The 18,602-nt window shown below is 40.4% G+C and overlaps 1 protein-coding gene across 5 annotated transcripts in view; it reads right to left on the minus strand.

Annotated features, from left to right (window-relative positions):
- AK4 (adenylate kinase 4) overlaps positions 1-18,602 on the minus strand; it is a 34,880-nt gene that overhangs the window by 2,635 nt on the left and 13,643 nt on the right. For all 5 annotated transcript variants that reach the window (XM_081947731.1, XM_081947730.1, XM_081947732.1 and 2 more), the window contains 3 exons: positions 8,696-8,815; positions 3,377-3,549; positions 943-1,061 (listed from right to left, as the gene is read on the minus strand). In XM_081947731.1, coding sequence (XP_081803857.1) covers positions 943-1,061; positions 3,377-3,549; positions 8,696-8,815 — 412 coding nt within the window. The remainder of the gene's footprint in view (positions 1-942; positions 1,062-3,376; positions 3,550-8,695; positions 8,816-18,602) is intronic.

Genomic DNA, 18,602 nt, shown 5'->3' on the forward strand with positions numbered 1-18,602 from the left:
CTTTTATGATACATGCCATTTCCAACTTTACATATAAATTTGTGTTATAAATTTTAATATTTTTACAAACCTAAAAATATGTAATAAAAAAGACACTACACACTAAACTGTTAATTCATATTTCCTTTATCTTCTCAGATACTTAACTTGATCATCAGAAAAATCTTGCATTATTTACACCATTTTAAATCAGCAAAAGTTATATGGTAGGATTTGAGAATACGGTAGATACTTAGGATCAATATCAATCTATTAGAAGGAGGACCGCAAAAGATATCCAGGCTAATTTTTATTCCACTTCCTTTAAAATGTGGTAATACACATTACTGTACACTCTAAAGACGGAACATGGGAGCAATAAATTCAGAATCTTAAAAGTGCATTAATTGAATCTTTTATTTAAATACTTCAATTAGCACAAGATCACATTTTAGAACCAATTGAAATATAGTTGAATGATCAACTGCTAATTTTCATTTCAGTTGTATTCATTATGCAAGTCTTTTAGCAATTGTTGGATACAAATCATGTGTAATCATGATTAAGCCATTAGCTATATTCCCAGAGGTTTTTTAGGTTGTGAAAGAGATAACATGTTTGTAACTGAACAAAGAAAATAAAGAGCATGTCTAATAAGAATGGAAGTATTTTTCATCTGGGCATAAATTCACACATCAATTGGTGTAGGATAACAGAACAAAGGGGAAATATTATTCAGTAAAGTTTGTGTTATCCAAAACTATTTGTATTGTATCCCATGATTTTCGTCATTTCAACTTTTAATTTTACTTTTATATTTTTCTAAGCTGATGTCAGTTTTTTTATTTCTATATCTGTAAAACTTTAATAAAATATCATTTTAAAAATAAAAGACTATTGACACATTCCATTTTCTTGTATTACTTTCAAAATAGCTAGTATGGTGTTTGGATTCCAACTCACTTGTATAATTCCATTACAGGCTTTGCAGCATCTTTGTATTTTCTTAGTCTAGCAGCAACAGCTTCGGGTTTATCATCTTCCCGTTGGATTAATGGTTCACCAGTAATATCATCAGTACCCTGTTTAAAATATGGTGTGAATTACACTGTGTGGGAAACAGTAAATTTTAAAAGCCTGCAAGTTGAAAATTATATTAAAATACCTTTCAAGAAAAAAAACCCATATCCTAATTTACACCATTCGCTAGGCTGCAATATGATTAATAGCTCATCTCCCCAGATGTGAAGGTCACAATTCCCTATATTTTTGACTGAAATGTTATCCTTTTTTTCTGCATTTAAGTCTATGGGGATGACATGCATAGATATTCTTGAATGTAAATTTTGGAATCTCTTTTTAACTCTATCCAAGGCAAGCTGTTTAGGAAATATATAAAGGTAAAGGTTCCCGTTGCACATATGTGTTACTCAGGAGGCGGTGCTCATCTCCGTTTCAAAGCCAAAGAGCCAGCGCTGCCCGAAGTCATCTCTGTGATTATGTGGCCAGCATGACTAAGTGGTAAAGTTGCACAGATCGCTGTTACCTTCCCACCAAAGTGGTCCTATTTTTCTACTTGCATTTTTTCCATGCTTTCGAACTGCTAGGTTGACAGAAGCTGGGACAAGTAACGGGAGCTCACTCTGTTACACGGCGCTAGGGATTTGAACTGCCGAACTGCCAACCTTTCTGATCGACAAGCTCAGCTATCTTAGCCACTGAGCCACTGTGTCCCTTTGACCAGTGACGTGCAGTCAGGGGAGACAGAGGAGGCAGAGCCTCACCGCTCTCATCATGAAAAGAAAAGAAATGTAAAAGGGAAAAGGCAAGTGCTGAGGTGAGGCTCAAAAAAGCCTCTTAAAAAGTGCCCTCTACTAGGAGGCAGGAGAACTTCATGCCTCCCCTACCTTGGGATTTTTAGGCTTTTAAGCGAGGGTTAAAAGCCTAAAAAATCCCAAGGTCGGGGAGGCATGCAGTTCTCCTGCCTCCTAGTAGAGGGCGCTCGTTCTTCCTGTGACTCAACTGTCCCATTCCCCTCCTTCCTGAGCCAACATGAAGGGGACCACGGCTCGTGCTGATCTGAGGCTAGCGCTGAGGAGCCTCCTGCACACGCTGTCCCATTACCCTCCTTCCTGAGCCAACATGAAGGGGACCACAGCTCACCCTGATCTGAGGCTAGCGCTGAGGAGTCTCCTGCACAGCGTGGCTCTTCTATGCAGCGCAGCGGAAGGAGTTGCTGTCCCCGCCACCATGATCCTGGGGTATTTTGCTTGCATGCTTGCAAAGATCAAAGTTGTCACAGTCCTCCCTTCATGATGATCATTTGATGGCGTCAGTGCCTCACCAGCCATAAACCTCACCGCACGTCACTGCCTTTGACGGATGCGGTCAAAGGAATTATATATAGGAAATACATACAGAAATTCAAACCAAATTCCAATGATTGGAATTTATATTTGGCTGACTTGTGTGGCTTTGGGTAAAGACAGTCCTGGAATAGCCTGCTGAAACCAACAATGTAGTCCCATAAGGCAGTCTTTAGGAGCTAGGCATCCAAGGGTGCACAGATAGATAAATTCAATTAACCTGCTACCCATCAGCAGGCTGTGGCAGTCAGTACTTCCTGAGTGCTACTGAAGTCTGAGGTCTCTTTTCCATCACCAGAATGATTTGTGTCTCTTTAATCTAAGAGTCTTTGATACAAGGCTGAATGTTTGTTTGTCTGCTTAATAGAAATCAGCAGCATACTGCCAGCTAATCATTAAGTAGTACAGATTATCCTTGCTTAATTCACTGGCAACTCCCTCACTAAATAACATGGAAAGACTGGTGATCATTAAACAAATCATCCATCAGCATTAAGTAAGACATCATGTGACCACAACTTGTGATTTTTATAGTATTGCTGGCTAGTCCCTTAACTCTGCTTGACATTAGCCGGATATGAAGCATAAAAATGGCAACCATGTGACTGTGGGATGTTGCGACAATTATAAATGCACACTGGTTACTAAGCGTCCAAATCATGATCATGTGACTGTGGGGATGCTATGCTGGTCATAAGTGTGTGGACCTGTCATGAAATTATTTTTCAGTAATTAGCTAACTTCAAACGGTTGCTAAACAGAAGAGTAATTAAGTAAAGGACTGCCTGTATTTCGAAATCATTTCTGGGAAAGAGCTGGACATTCAGCCAGCCATACCTATTCCCACTGCTCTCCCTTCCTCCCCCAGTTGAGTTTCCCATTGTTTTTGCTCCTCTTTCATTTCCCCAAAATATGCAATCTAAATACACAAACATATCAGTGTGAGTCTACCTAGAAAATACAAGATATAGGATACTGAATTATCTGAATGCCTACCCTTCCTCTTATCAAATCACGGTTAATTATCTTACATGGGTTTGAGGTGGATTGAATTCCATATTATATACTCTGCCACTTGCTGGGTGAATCCAACGAGCACTAAGACGGTCTTTAAGAGTCTCAAATGGGATATTCAAACTTATCACTAGATCCAGTTCACATATCCTGTTAAGTGCTTCAGCTTGACCCAATGTCCTTGGAAAACCTATATGAAAAAGTGAATAAAAAATAAAAAAATTGTAGAATGAACTCGGAATGTTAACAAAAAACCCCCACCTTATTTTATAGCCTTAAAATAGCAATTCCAGTTATTTATTACCATGTCTTTACAATGTGTATATATCACACACAAAGCTGTTCCAAAATGGCCACAGCATAAATACACCCAATAAAACCTAAAATAAAATATATAAAATAACAATTTAAAATGTAGTCAATAACCACTAAAGCAAAAAAGAAGAGGAGGAAGAGGAAGGGGAAGGGGAAGGGGAAGGAAAAGGGGAAGGAGAAGGAGAAGGAGAAGAAGAAGAAGAAGAAGAAGAAGAAGAAGAAGAAGAAGAAGAAGAAGAAGAAGAAGAAGAAGAAGAAGAAGAGAAGAAGAAGAAGAAGAAGAAGAAGAAGAAGAAGAAGAAGAACAACAACAACAACAACAACAACAACAACAACAACAAGAACAAGAACAAGAAGAAGAAAGCACCTGAGGGTAGAACAAGAAGCAATGGGTGGAAACTAATCAAGGAGAGAAGGAACTTAGAACTGAGGAGAAATTTCCTGAGAGTTAGAACAATTAATCAGAGGAACAGCTTGCCTCCAGAAGTTGTGAATGCCCCAACACTGGAAGTCTTTAAGAAGATGTTGGATAGCTATTTGTCTGAAATGGTATAGGGTTTCCTGCCTAGGCGGGGGGTTGGACTAGAAGACCTCCAAGGTCCCTTCCAACTTTACTATTGTATTGTATTGTATTGTATTGTATTGTATTGGAGGAAGAAGAAGAAGAAGAAGAAGAAGAAGAAGAAGAAGAAGAAGAAGAAGAAGAAGAAGAAGAAGAAGAAGAAGAAGAAGAAGAAGATGATTATGATTATGAATATGATTATGATTATGATTATGATTATGATTATGATTATGATTATGATTATGATTATTATTATTATTATTATTATTATTATTATTATTATTATTATTATTATTATTAACTGAGAAATAGTTATGGAGAGCCTAGATCAAGAAATAGTTTCAGTCTCCTTTAGGGGAGTTCCTTTAAAGAAGTAAGAAAGTATTAACAATATCATGGATTCAATTCATCACTTCTCCACCCATTTCTTGGCAGCAGCCTGGATGAGTAAAATCCAAACCGCATGTGGAAGAGAACAACCTAGATTGCACCCGTTCTATTTCCCTGAAAGTTCCCAAGGCAGAAAGATCCCCACATAAGATGACAAAATGGTGATCGAATTACCATAAAAGAATCAGTAGTCAGAAGTTCAACAAATCTGAGCACTTCTGACAGCCACATGCTTTACATATTGATCACAATGGCCAAGCAGTTAAATATTTACAATGACACCTCCCTAAAAATAGTCAATTGCTTTAGGCCAGTGATGGCGAACCTATGGCACGCGTGCCACAGGTGGCACACGGAGCCATTTGTCAGGGCATGCGAGGCACTGCCCTGTCAGCTGGCCAGCATGCATGTGTGCGCTGGCCAGCTGAATTCACTCTTTTTTAAAGCCATTTTTCACCCTCCCCAGGCTCCAGAGCCTTTACAGGAGCCTGGGGAGGGCAAAAAGAGCCTCCCCTGCCCCACCTGGGGGCCCTCCGGAGGCTTCATGAGCTTCCCTGAAGCCTCCGGAGCGCAAAAAACCGGCCCTATGGGCAAATCGGAAGTTCAGGAACAGACTTCCGGCTTGCTCGGAGGGTCATTTTGACTGCTCCGGAGGGTTCAGGGAAGCATCCTGAAAGTCCCTCAAGCCTTCAGAGCGCTCAAAACGACCCTCCGAGCAAACCGGAAGTCACTTCCATTTTGCTCGGAGGGTCATTTTGACTGCGTTCTGAAGGTCCCTCAAGCCTCCGGAGGGCTTCTGGGGGGCAGGGGAGCCTGTTTTCGCACTCCCCAGGCTCCTATAAAGCCTCTGGAGGCTGGGGAGGGCAAAAAAAGCATGCAAAAAATGGGTGGGAGCGCCTGTAGTGCGCGCATGCACACTGGGGGCGCCCTCGCACATTGCATTATGGATGCGGCACACCTGCACACTACCCCCTGCGCTGCCCCCACTTATGGCACGCGAGCCAAAAAAGGTTCGCCATCGCTGCTTTAGGCTCTTCATTCTTCAGAGAAAGGGCAAAAATAACTTATGGTTCTGCATTCAATCAAGCAAATTGTGTTGCATAAATTCAAAGGTTGTAATCTTATACTGGCTTATATTTTATGTTGAATTGAGTGACATGTTTTTGAGTTCTAGAACATCCAAAATCCAGATATTTTAGAGCATACACAGCCAGAAGCTTGGCTTTTTCCTATGAGTCTAAAATGGCCCATTCGTCTACATATGCATAAAGAAGGCAACTATTGAAAGAACCAAGATGGCAAGAAAATATGAAACAGAATAAACATGTTTTCCTTCTTCTCTTATAAATGCACAACACAGATTTCTTTTTCTACCAGCACGTTGACTCATTAATGCCTTTTCTTAAACAGTGAGAATTACTATATAGAGAAATTGTGTATTAATCTAAGTCATTCATAAGGAAACAACACCTCCTTTCACAAAAATGCCACAAACCATGTACATCAGTTCCCAGGGCCTCAAGCCCACACTGGTTTCATTATATAGCAAGGTGGCAACATGGGAACATTTCCCATTCCATCAGATACTATATTTCACTGATGACAGAATGATTCAAGCCAAGTATTATTTTAATATTTTATTTCAATCTGCTTAAGATTTATAATTTTCGTATGATTTTATGTGTTGTTTTAATGCCTGATTGGGAGCCACTCAAAGTTGGTTGAAAGAGGAGTGGCAATGTTTTAAATAAAATAAATAATAAATCTGTATTTTAATTTTAAAAAGGGAGAAAGGCAGCTGCTCATTAACCATAAGCATGCACAAAACATATTAATGCTCAGAGCTTTCTTTCATTTATAAGCTTTTGATAGAAGTATCGTTTCATCAGCTGATATTAGTTTTAAACTAAGTCAAGAACCAACTCTTACTTGGATACCTGTTTCCAGGTCTCTGCTTATATTTTTAAAATTATTTGTTTAGGGCAGCTGGGAACCACACTCTTGCTTACAATTCTCCTCTTTATCCATTAATTATCCTGAGCTTCACGTGGTCATTTCTACTGTCTTTCCCAGAAATGAAAGAAAACCAACTATTTCCCTCAAACCACACTCTGAAGCCATTATTACACATGTCTTAGTTAAAGAGTGCACAGATTTCTTTTAACAGTACCAGATAGCCTTGCATTAATATTTTAATGAGGATGATGATTAAATGATATGTTATGAGGACTTACAGTTTGAGAATGAATTAACATTACATCAGTTCATTTGATTGAATCGAATGAGAATCTGGTTCATATACCTGTGAAGCTTTTCCTTCTACATGACAAGCGGCTCTGATAGATACCCTTTCTCTAAATATGTGTGGAAGGAATCTTCCCATTAAGATACCAGGGGTTCTCATTTTTAATTGGCTTAGGTAGCTTGAGACAGCAAAAGTTATCCAACTTACGCTTTTTTATTTAAAGTTGCTTTTATTCTATAAAAGGGCAAATACTACGCTTCAAAAATAAATTTATTCCATTATTTTAGAACTCTTTTTAAACAAAGACAGAATCAGGATTATGAAATCCAGTTTGTCCAATTTTCCTGCAGTCATTTATGGAAGCTTCAAATTATCTATACTCAAATAAGGTTGTGTTGTTGTTCTTTTAAAGAAAATGGGTGAGGCTTCTCCTTTTAAAGTTTAAGATGCAAATTAGCCAAAGTGAGCTATCGCTAACAATGTTGATAGCATAAAATGATATCATTATGAGCAATGCATCTTGGCTCTGTTCTCTCCTCCCACCTACCAGTTGCTACTTGTCACGCTCTAGGAGCACATGAAAGGTGCACTGTTTCATGTTTACAGAAGGCAGATCAAGGAATCTGACAGCTTACAGTAGTCACATTTCCAAGCACTGGGGATAAACAAGATATACCAATTCTGGGTGGAAGAGAAGACAGCTAACATGATTTAGTGGTTAAGATGTTAATCTAGGACAGTATTTTTCAAAATGTGATCTGGGGACACTTGGGGATCCCTGAGAGTCTTTCAGAGTCTCCACAAAATCAAATATTTAAAAATTTCTCAATTTAATTTATAATAGGGTGCCATAAATATCAATAGATATAGTTTGCATAAACCAAAGAACTTTGGAGTCCTCAGTCATCATCCACAACTAGGTCCTGAGATCATAATGTTTGCTCTCAGGACCTGGTTTGAAAACCACTGGCTTAGAAACTCCTAAAAGCTGAAGACAAATCTAAATAAATTAATTTAAAATATGAAGAAGCCGAAGGGTTGTGTTTTAGAACCACAATTGCAACTTATATTTTGGGGGAAGATGTTGGAGAAGATTGGCGATGACAACTGCAAAGGATTTTTGAAGGAGGTAATTACTTAGGCTCTTCAGTTCAGGTCAGATCCAAGCATGAGACAAAAACCCTATCTCAAAATTCCAAATGAAAACTCCCTATCAAATATATTCTATCAGAGACAATATATTGTTGGTCCCCACCTGACAGAAATTTCAGAGAAGGCATCTGGAAGCAAGCATTTTGCAATAAGGGGATTGATATGGAATATCTTATCCAAAGAGGCACAATTGGTGTTTTCTTTGGTATTTAGAAACCTGATAAAACAGAAAAGCTTGATACCTTTTAATTATCATTGTATTGCATTATTCTGGTTTTTTCCCCTGTTATTTTACACAGCATTGTAAAATATCTCTTAAAAGTCAAATTGACTGAGGCAAAATAGAAATATATAACAGTATATACAAAACAGAATTTATAAATATATAACTATCTATGGCAATATATTTATAAATATTTGTCAAAAGCCCAACTATTAATCTTCTGTTCCTAGACACTCTCAATATGTTTTTGTCTACTTTATTACCAGCTACTAAAAATATTGGTAATATTTTTGGTAAATATTGGTAATTACCAGTCTAATTCTGATACATTGTAGTATCAACTATTGGCACTGTGTGATAATATATATATTTTACTGAAATGTTTAAGGATTGCAGAAAAAGGATTTTTTTTGTTTTAACCTTAAAAATTAAACAAGATAATCACTTACCATCTAGTAACCAAGGCTGAGTTTGCATTTTTTCCAGTTCTGTCATCATTACACGTGTAATTACATGATCTGGTACCAAAAGTCCTTTCTCAAGATACTGCTTTGCCATTAAACCGATATCTGTTTGTGGGTGGAAAAAAGCCTATGAGCATTTAACCAAGGTATTTTTAATGCTCCTTTTGCATTTGAATAGGATAGTCTCTCCCCCACCCCTCTCCTTCTCTCCAATGTAGACAGAGAACAGCTTGTTCAGAAATGAAAAATAAATTACCTAAATTTCAAAGATTGATTATGCAATTACTTCTGAACAATCACCACTTCTTTCCCTATAACAAACTAAATTCCACAGATCAGATATTTAGATAAGCTGTATATTGGCATTATTAACCAATACATTAATTCCTTCTCTAATTTTCATTTCTAAAATTCCAGCTCCCAACAGTAACTGCCAATAATTGAGTAGCATGGGCTTTTACTTAATTATTTTAGAGGCGAAAATCCATAATGGAAGGTTTCCCCTTTGTGAAATGAGGATTTTGTAAAAACAGGAATCTTTCTTATGCAGTTTAATGAAATTAAGAATTATAATTGCAACAATAATAACTCATAAAGTTTTTAAAAACTAAAAAAGTTAAAAGATAAATAAAAGGAAAGAGAGAAAAAGGAAAGAAAAAATAAAAACATAGTAAAGAAAAATAACAGACATATATAAAAAAGTGACTTCCCATTTTCAACTTTCACAAGTATAAACAATTTTTATCATTTATCAACCTTCTCTTAAAATGCAACAAATGATCTCTTCTTCCCATAATCCATCTCTTATCTATTAAAAAAATCTATAAAACTTCACTCATTTCAAATCCAACGTCATCAAAGCAATCCAGTAAGATTGTCACCAGAGATAACATACCTATTTAGCCTTGTTCAAATAAATCAACTTAATTTCCCCCCTTTTTGTTAATCTTGACATTTACTTCCTTCAAATAATGTTATAAATCTTAATTTCATTTTTTAATTCCTTCCTACAAAATTCTTCAAAGCTTCAACAAGCCTCTTTTGTAAATCCAATACAGGAAAATTATCCAAGTCACTCTCTTTGTTTGTTTGTTTCCATATCCTTTTTAGTTAATTAATTAATGCTTAATTAAATTTAAGACATCAGCCAATTAATTTTGTATGTCTAGTACAACATTTTCCCATGTCATTCTTGTAGTCATTTTAAAATCCATTTTCAATGCAGTCTCAATCTTGTCAGTTAGGGCATTGTTCCCCTTCAATAACATCATTTAGACATAGTCTATCTACAGAATCAGACACTATTAAAATAAACTTCTGGGACCACTGTTCAAAAATATTCAATATGTCCAATGTTAAAACATTTTGCTTCATTTTGTAATTATAAATCAAGTTTGAATGTTCTTCTCCTTTAATTGTAATCTTTCTAGTTCCCTCTAGCATTCAATTTTTAAAATCTTGTTTTTTAAAATAAATAAATAAATAAATAAAAATAAAAGCATTTTCCCACAGGAAAGATTCTTTATAATTAATTCCAAAATCTTATTTCTGGGTCCTTAGACCATTTGTTACTTTCTAAAAACAACCATCCCCATCCCCACAAAACGCAAGTAGAATTGCTGATTTCCTTAACACTAGGAGAGAGACATTACAGTGGGCCTTGTTTCAGGCCATAATTATGACCCGCAACTTGGTCATTAACTGAACTGGTTGTTAAGTGGAAAATCATACGACCATGACCGTGCTTACAATTTTACTTCAGCTTTCCTTTGCTTTACAGCATTAGAAGGATATGAACCCAACCGTCCGAATGAATCCAAACAGCTAGAAAGGTTTCTGGAAATTGACCCAGGAGAAAGACAGCTAAAAGGCCAAAAAAAAAAAAATCACCATTACCTTCCCTGAGTATGTCTAGTTTAATGAAAGAAAGACTAGGGGAGACATGATAGCAGTGTTCCAATATTTCAGGGGTTGCCACAAAGAATAAGGAGTCAAGCTATTCTCCAAGGCACCTGAGGCAATGGTGTGATTTAAAAAAATTTACTACTGGTTCTGTGGGTGTGGCATGGCTTGGTGGGCGTGGCAGGGGAAAGATACTATATGGAAATCTCCATTTCCTCACGATCAGCTGGGACTCGGGAAGCAGAGAATAGATGGGGGCGGGGCCAGTCAGAGGTGGTATTTACCGCTTCTACGAACTACTCAAAATTTCCGCTACCAGTTATCCAGAACTGGTCAGAACCTGCTGACCGGAGGGTAGGACAAGAAGCAATGGGTGGAAACTAATCAAGGAGAGAAGCAACTTAGAATTAAGGAAACATTTCCTGACAGTTAGAACAATTAATCAGTGGAACATCTTGCCTCCAAAACTTGTGAATGCTCCAACACTGGAAGTTTTTAAGAAGAGATTGGATAACCATTTGTCTGAAGTGGTGTAGGGCAGTGATTGCTAATCTTTTTGTTGAGGCGTGCCAAAAGTGGAGGGTTTCAGGTTGCCCATTGGGCCGTTTTTCTCCCTCAGGAGGCTTTCCAGAAGCCTCTGAAGAGCGAAAAACAGCCGAAAATCAAGGGTGAAAATCAGCTGGCCAGCGCATGCATGTGCGCTGGAGCTGACAGGGCAACGCTTCGCGTGCCCTCAGAAATGGCTCTGCGTGGCACCTGTGGCAAGCGTGCCATAGGTTCACCATCATGGGTATAGGATTTCCTGCCTAAGCAGGGATTTGGAGTAAACTCTGTTTTTCTATTCTATTTCTATTCTATTTCTATTCTATATCTATTCTATTTCTATTCTATTTCTATTCTATTTCTATTCTATTTCTATTCTATTTCTATTCTATTTCTATTCTATTTCTATTCCCCACTGCCCTCCTTAGAATCCTCATCATAGTGCTAAGATAATTAGCAAGAAAAAAATTCTTTATATTTGCATTCACTGGAAAAGATAGGATTACAAAAAAGTAAAGCAGGCCCACAATTGAGGATGGACATCAGAAAGAATGTGATGCCATCAGCTGCTTGCTTAGCAGACTGACACACGAAGGAGGCAAAAGAAAGTATTTAGTATGAAACTGATTAGGATCTTGTCAAATGCTGCCAGCAGCTGCCAACAGACTGGAGGGTTCTAATCAACTCATTAAAGTCACCGAGCCCAGACTGTTAACTTGCTGTTAGCTCTTGTTGTGCTACAGAGGGGAAAAACTCAGGAAGAGATAGCTTGTTTAGGCAATTTCTCAAATCTGTGAAGAGGGAAAGGGGGTGGGGAATGAGAGAGGTGGGAAGGGACAAGTGACTTTTTCACCATTGTCATAACAGCGAACAGTTACTATCCAAGCATTTGCTAAAAGAGTACTAATTGTACAAGGTGTCTTAGAATTGAAACCTTTGCTGACCAGAAAATTAGCAGGAGTGGCACAGAGAAGAGATCATCAGGGAGCACCAATCAAACCTAAGGGGGAAAAACCCCCAAATCTTCCACACTTCTTTCAATATTATCCCCTCTTCCTTAGCTGTCAGAACAGAGAATTCTGGGATAAACTGAATATTTTACATCAGTCTGCACCAGGCCACAGCATGCCAGAAACCGGGCCGCACAAACAAGCGAAGCCATCTCATTTTGGAGGGAGATAAATTGATATATGTGCCTAAGACTTGAAATTTATTTTATACTGTTTATCAGCTATTTCTTCTTTTAAATGCAACTGCTACATTTCTTGCATCATATTGGAACTATGCTGTGGTTCCTGGAACTGCAGATTTTATGTTTCTTTGCCCATTTAATATTAATATTTCAAAAGCACCAATATTATCAGAAAATAAATGCATCCTTTCTTGTAGTAGTTGAGGCAATCAGATCTTCCAAAACAGAAAGCTCTAACCTTGAGAAGCTAGAGAAATTAAATATATTCTTATTTTACCATAAGTAAGCCTGGGTTCCAGACAATATCTAAAATCCTCAATAAAATAACAGTCCTAAAACAGCATTCACACTAGTCATGTTTTGGATTATTTATTTACAGTATAAACTGGCAGTCTGATTCTGGATGGCATGCAACATACTACAATCAAAACCGAATATTATACAGAACTGAACATCAAAAAAAAAAAACATTCCACACGGATCCACCAGTTTTCAAGTTACATATTACAAATTATACATAAAAGTTTTGAATATAAAGTTATTAATGTATACATCCAGAATGTTTTAGCAAGTCCTTTCCTGCAAAACCTAGCAGCCTATGAGCAACAAACCCACATAATTCATTATACATATTAATTTGATGGGGGGTGGATCATTTGATGAAAGGGAAATTTTAAGACAACATCTTACCTCCTACCTACCAAGTCTACCTTTGTTAGCATATAGGCAAAAATTGAATTACTGAATGTATTTGCAGCTAGACTAAACTTTGATTTCCAAGAAAATATTTAATATGTTTTATAGTAATAATAATTTACAAATGGGTAAACATGGTATTTTATTTATTGATCACATGTCACCCATCTTACAAAAAGCAATTCCGGTCAGCATAATCTGCAGGAAATACATTAAAACAGAGATTTGCAAAGGGAACAATTTGTTTATTTCCAACAGCTGTTTCAAGTAACTTATGGACATCACTAGATGAACAGCATCACACACAAAAAAGGAAAATGGATTACATAATAGCAAAAAGAAGGTACACAACCCAATCAGTAGATTGTAGAACCGATTGTAATGTAGTGATATCGATTGTACAAGTTTTCAATTTAGAAAATTACAAGAGAGTAAGTGCAACAAGGCAATTTCATCTGGGGAACTCAGAATATAGATAAATATAAAGAATATACGGGTAGTCATCAACTTATGATTGCAATTGGGACCAGATTTCTATTCATAAGTAGTTATGGTCATAATTCAAGGCACCTACATGAGCAGATTGTGTGGTGGTCATTAAGCAAATGTCATGGTCATAAGTGTGGACCCATTCTTCTGAAGGAGTGTTTTTTTTTCAGAAACTGGCAAAAAAAAAAATCACAAATCACGGTCATGTAATCAAAGGATGCCACATCCAACCATAAAGGTGAACCATTTGCCCAGCTCCTGACACTACAGAGACACAACATTTTATGATGGCCAGGAGTATATTCTGGGCTGTAAAGCACTCGTTCCAGGCCCACTGTAATTTTGAACATTTGTTAAGTGTGTCTTAAATTGAGGACTATACCTGTATTAATTTGGACTAGAAGACCTCCAAGGTCCCTTCCAACTCTGCTATTGTATTGTATTGCATTGCATTGCATTGCATTGCATTGCATTGCATTGCATTGCATTGCATTGCATTGCATTGCATTGCAAGTTATGAAAAAATATTGAAAAATACTTCATTTATGGAAACACGGGCCCCAGTTTGCTATTGGAAAAGCTAAGGGCCACTATGAAGACCCAACAAAAAATATTATTTCCAAAGTCCAAAAAGGAAAAGAAAGATGGAAGCCTTGGCAATGAGGAAACTCAATTGATTGCAGATTTTCAGTGTAAAGCATGAAAAGAGGAAGCTGTAGGACTCAAGGGTAGCAACAAACAAAAAAAGGAATACAAAAATGAAAATGAGAATGCATCCATAACAGAATGTGACATGGATTAATGCTAATGGGTGTGTCAGAACATCTGATTAATCTTCTGAGAAACCTTTGTAATGAACAAGGAGCTACTGTAAGAACTCAGTTTGGAGAAAGTGGCTCAGAAGAGGGACAGATAAGAATTATTTAACTCAAGCAGTGAATAAATTATAATACATCATAATATTACGCATGCACACACATATACAAACACAAACACACACACACACATATATTACATACACACACATATATATTACACACACACACACACACACACATATATATATATATATTACACACACACGTGTTTGTGTGTATATAAATAATAAAATGCAAATGTAATATAATATATAATGGATCTAAGGGGGACAAAGAGCATGAACCAAAATTGGAGGATGAAATTCTAACAATCTAAGATAACAAAGCAGTGGCAGTTTGTTGGCTGAAAGATTCAGAAGAGCTCATTAGTAAAGTAAAATGGAAAGGGAAAAATCTGGGTTAATATTAAACAGGCAGATGACAAAGATTTGTCAGCCTTAGGCTGATGTTATGTAATGCGAGGTCCGTGATTAATAAGGCCCCCCTCATCAGTGACTTGATCACAGAGGGGGAGCCGGACCTCGCAGGAATAACGGAAACCTGGCTGGGCCCAGAGGGGGGGTTGCCCCTCAGGGAAATGTGCCCTCCAGGTTACCGTGTATTCCACCAGCCACGGGCCCAAGGTAGGGGTGGTGGGGTAGCGATAATCATTCGGGAAGATTTGGCACCGAGGGAATTCACTGTGTCGCAGATTTCTGGTTGTGAGTCTCTGGGTGTGAAATGGGGCCCAGGGAGTCAGCTGGGCCTGTTGATAGTATACCTGGCTCCCCGCCATACATCAGCGGCCCTGCCCGGGCTCCTCGAGCGGATCACGGAGATGGCGGTTGAAACCCCCAAGCTATTAGTGATGGGGGACTTTAACCTGCCATCGACGGGAGAGGCATCCGGGGCAGCCCGGGAATTCATGGCCTCCATGACAGCCATGGATCTGACTCAAGTAGTTCAGGACCCCACACACGAGAGAGGCCATATACTTGATCTTGTGTTTGTCTCCGACCAGTGGACGAGTGATCTGGGAAGAGGGAATTTAGTCATCATGCCCCTGTCATGGTCAGATCACTCACTTCTCCAGCTGGACTTCCCTGGCGCTGCTCCCCACCGCGGGGAGGCGGAACCAGACTATCCCAGATGGTTCCGCCCCAGGCGTCTGATGGAGCCAGATAGGTTCCAGGCAGAGCTTGGGCCACCTCCTGCAGACCTGCCCCACCCCCGGGCAGAGGACCTGGTAGCCGCTTGGAATAATGCGGCCGCCGGTGCCTTAGACCGGGTGGCGCCTTTGCGGCCTCTTCGACGGCCACGATCTACCCGGGCCCCCTGGTTTAACGGGGAGCTAAGGGCAATGAAACGCCTTAGGAGACGCCTAGAGAGCAAGTGGAGGTCCTCCCGCTCCGAATCCGACCGAGCACAAGTAAGAGCCTACATAAGGACTTACCTTGTGGCAATAAGAGTGGCCAAACGTCAGTATTGTGCCACCCTTATAGCGTCCGCGGAGAACCGCCCTGCCGCCCTGTTTCGGGTGACCCGCTCCCTTTTGTCACAGGGGCAGCGGGACCCCCCATTACTGGGCCGGGCAGAGGAATTTGGAGAGTTCCTGCAGGATAAAATCGATCGGATCCGAAGGGGATGGACCCACCTCAGTGCTCCAGTGGGGACGTCTGAAGCTAGTCTTGAGAGACCATGCTGGGAGGAGTTTGACCCTGTTGTCACCGAAGATTTAGACAGGTTGCGCGGGCGACTGCGAGCCACTACATGTTTATTGGACCCGTGTCCCTCCTGGTTGGTACTGGCCTCCTGGGAGGGCTCACGAGGCTGGCTACTGGAGCTGGTGAACGCTTCGCTGGGTGAGGGCCTTTTACCAGCCGCCTTGAAAGAGGCGGTGGTGAGGCCCCTGCTCAAGAAGCCTTCTCTGGACTCAACGGAGCTAGCAAATTACCGTCCTGTCTCCAACCTTCCTTTCTTAGCGAAGGTTGTTGAGAGTGTGGTGGCTCAGCAGTTTCCGCGTCACCTAGAAGAAGCTGATTATCTAGACCCGCGCCAGTCCGGCTTCCGGCCCGGTCACAGCACGGAGACAGCCTTGGTCGCGTTGGTGGATGATCTCTGGAGGGCAAAGGATGGGGGTTGTTCCTCCATCCTTGTCCTATTAGACCTCTCGGCGGCCTTCGATACCATCGACCATGGTATCCTATTGCGCCGTCTGGAGGGGTTGGGGGTCGGGGGCACCGTATTACGATGGTTCCGCTCCTACCTCTCTGGCCGGACGCAATGTGTGTTGGCAGGAGAGGAGAGGTCGACCGCGAGGCCCCTTATCTGTGGGGTCCCACAGGGCTCGATCCTCTCGCCTCTCCTGTTCAACATATATATGAAGCCGCTGGGTGAGATCATCCGTGGTTTTGGGGTGGGATACCATCTGTATGCTGATGACACTCAGCTGTACATTTCCACCCCAAACCACCCCAACGAGTCTGTTGAAGTGATGTCCCGATGTCTGGAAGCCGTACGGGTCTGGATGGATGACAACAGGCTCAGGCTCAACCCCTCCAAGACAGAGTGGCTGTGGCTTCCGGCTTCCCGGTTCAACCAGCATATGCCATCGCTGACCATCGGAGATGATCAATTAGCCCCGGTGGAAGGGGCACGCAATTTGGGCGTCCTCCTTGATGCCCGGCTGTCTATGGAAGATCATGTGACAGCCGTGGCGAGAGGGGCGTTCCACCAGGTTCGCCTGGTGCGCCAGTTGCGGCCCCTTTTGGACCGGGAGGCCTTGCGTACAGTCACTCACGGGCTGGTGACGTCTCGCCTGGACTACTGTAATGCTCTCTACATGGGGCTCCCCTTGAGGTGCACCCGGAGACTGCAGTTGGTCCAGAATGCAGCCGCGCGGGTAATTATGGGGAGATCGAGGTTCTCCCATATAACACCTATCCTGCGCGAGCTGCACTGGCTTCCTGTGGTCTACCGGGTGCGCTTCAAGGTACTGGTTACCACCTTCAAAGCGCTCCATGGCACAGGGCCTAGTTACCTGCGGGATCGCGTCCTGCCCCATACATCCCTGCGACCCGTCCACTCACACAGAGAGGGACTACTCCGGGTGCCGTCCTCCAGAGAGTGCCAGAGGGCAGCGCCCAGAAGTAGGGCCTTCTCTGTAGTGGGCCCCACCCTTTGGAATGACCTCCCCCCAGACATCAGAACTACAACCGACCTTCGCTCCTTCCGTATGAAGCTGAAAACCTACCTGTTTCGACTAGCTGACCTGGCATAACTCTACAACCTCCCCAGCCCAGGGCATTTTTAATTGTAATTTTAGTTTTTAAGGGTTAATTTCACTGGGGTTTTAACTTTTTAAGTATTGTAACTTATTTATTTATTCTTACCTCCTCTATACGCTATATAATACCTTTGTACGTCGCCCCGAGTCCCTGTGGGGAGAGGGGGCGACTAATAAGTTCAAGTAATAAATAAATAAATAAATAAACTAGAAAGCTTAATGAATTCACAGTTAATAGTGAAGAAAAGAATGTGGTAGATGGTTTTGTTCTTGTGAGGTCAAGAAAAGACACAGACTGACAGTGGGCTAGAGAGGAGATTAACTCTATAGAGGAAGGAAATGAAACTTGGACAGGGTCCTGAAGGACAGGATTATTTCTGACATCAATGAGCAGTCTGGTCATTAAATATTCTGTGAAAGAAACAGTTGCATATTCATTTTGGGATTCTGACAGCCTCCTTTATGAGTAGTTCTCACTCTCCTTTATGAGTGGAGTAGTTCTCTCTCTCCTTTATGAGTAGTTCTATTTATTCCTCTGTTAGCACCTTCATCCTTTGGGAAAACAATTATTCCAGTTTTCCATGATAGGCCCCCTGTTAAAAACTGCCCCCTTGTTACTGAAATAAAGGGAACTTGAGACTGCTCCAGAGACCCTGGGCTGTGGCCTGTTTTCAAAGTTTAACCAGCACGCTTAACATGTAGCCTTTACGCATGGATGGGGTTTGTTTTCAATACACAAACACAAAAAAGTAGATTTCAGTTCAACACTCCCTCTGGATTCATTTTTAACATAAGACATCCAAGTAGATGTTCTGACCTAGGCTTCCCAAGACCATGAAACAAAGTCCTGGTCCAAAAAAAACCACCTTTTATTAATTTACTGTGAATTTTGCTCATTCACATAGAGCAAAGTTTTTTAAGGGAGGA

The sequence above is a fragment of the Natrix helvetica genome, assembly GCF_964273705.1.
Source record: "Natrix helvetica genome assembly, chromosome: 3".
In the NCBI taxonomy this organism is placed as follows: Eukaryota; Metazoa; Chordata; class Lepidosauria; order Squamata; family Natricidae; genus Natrix; species Natrix helvetica.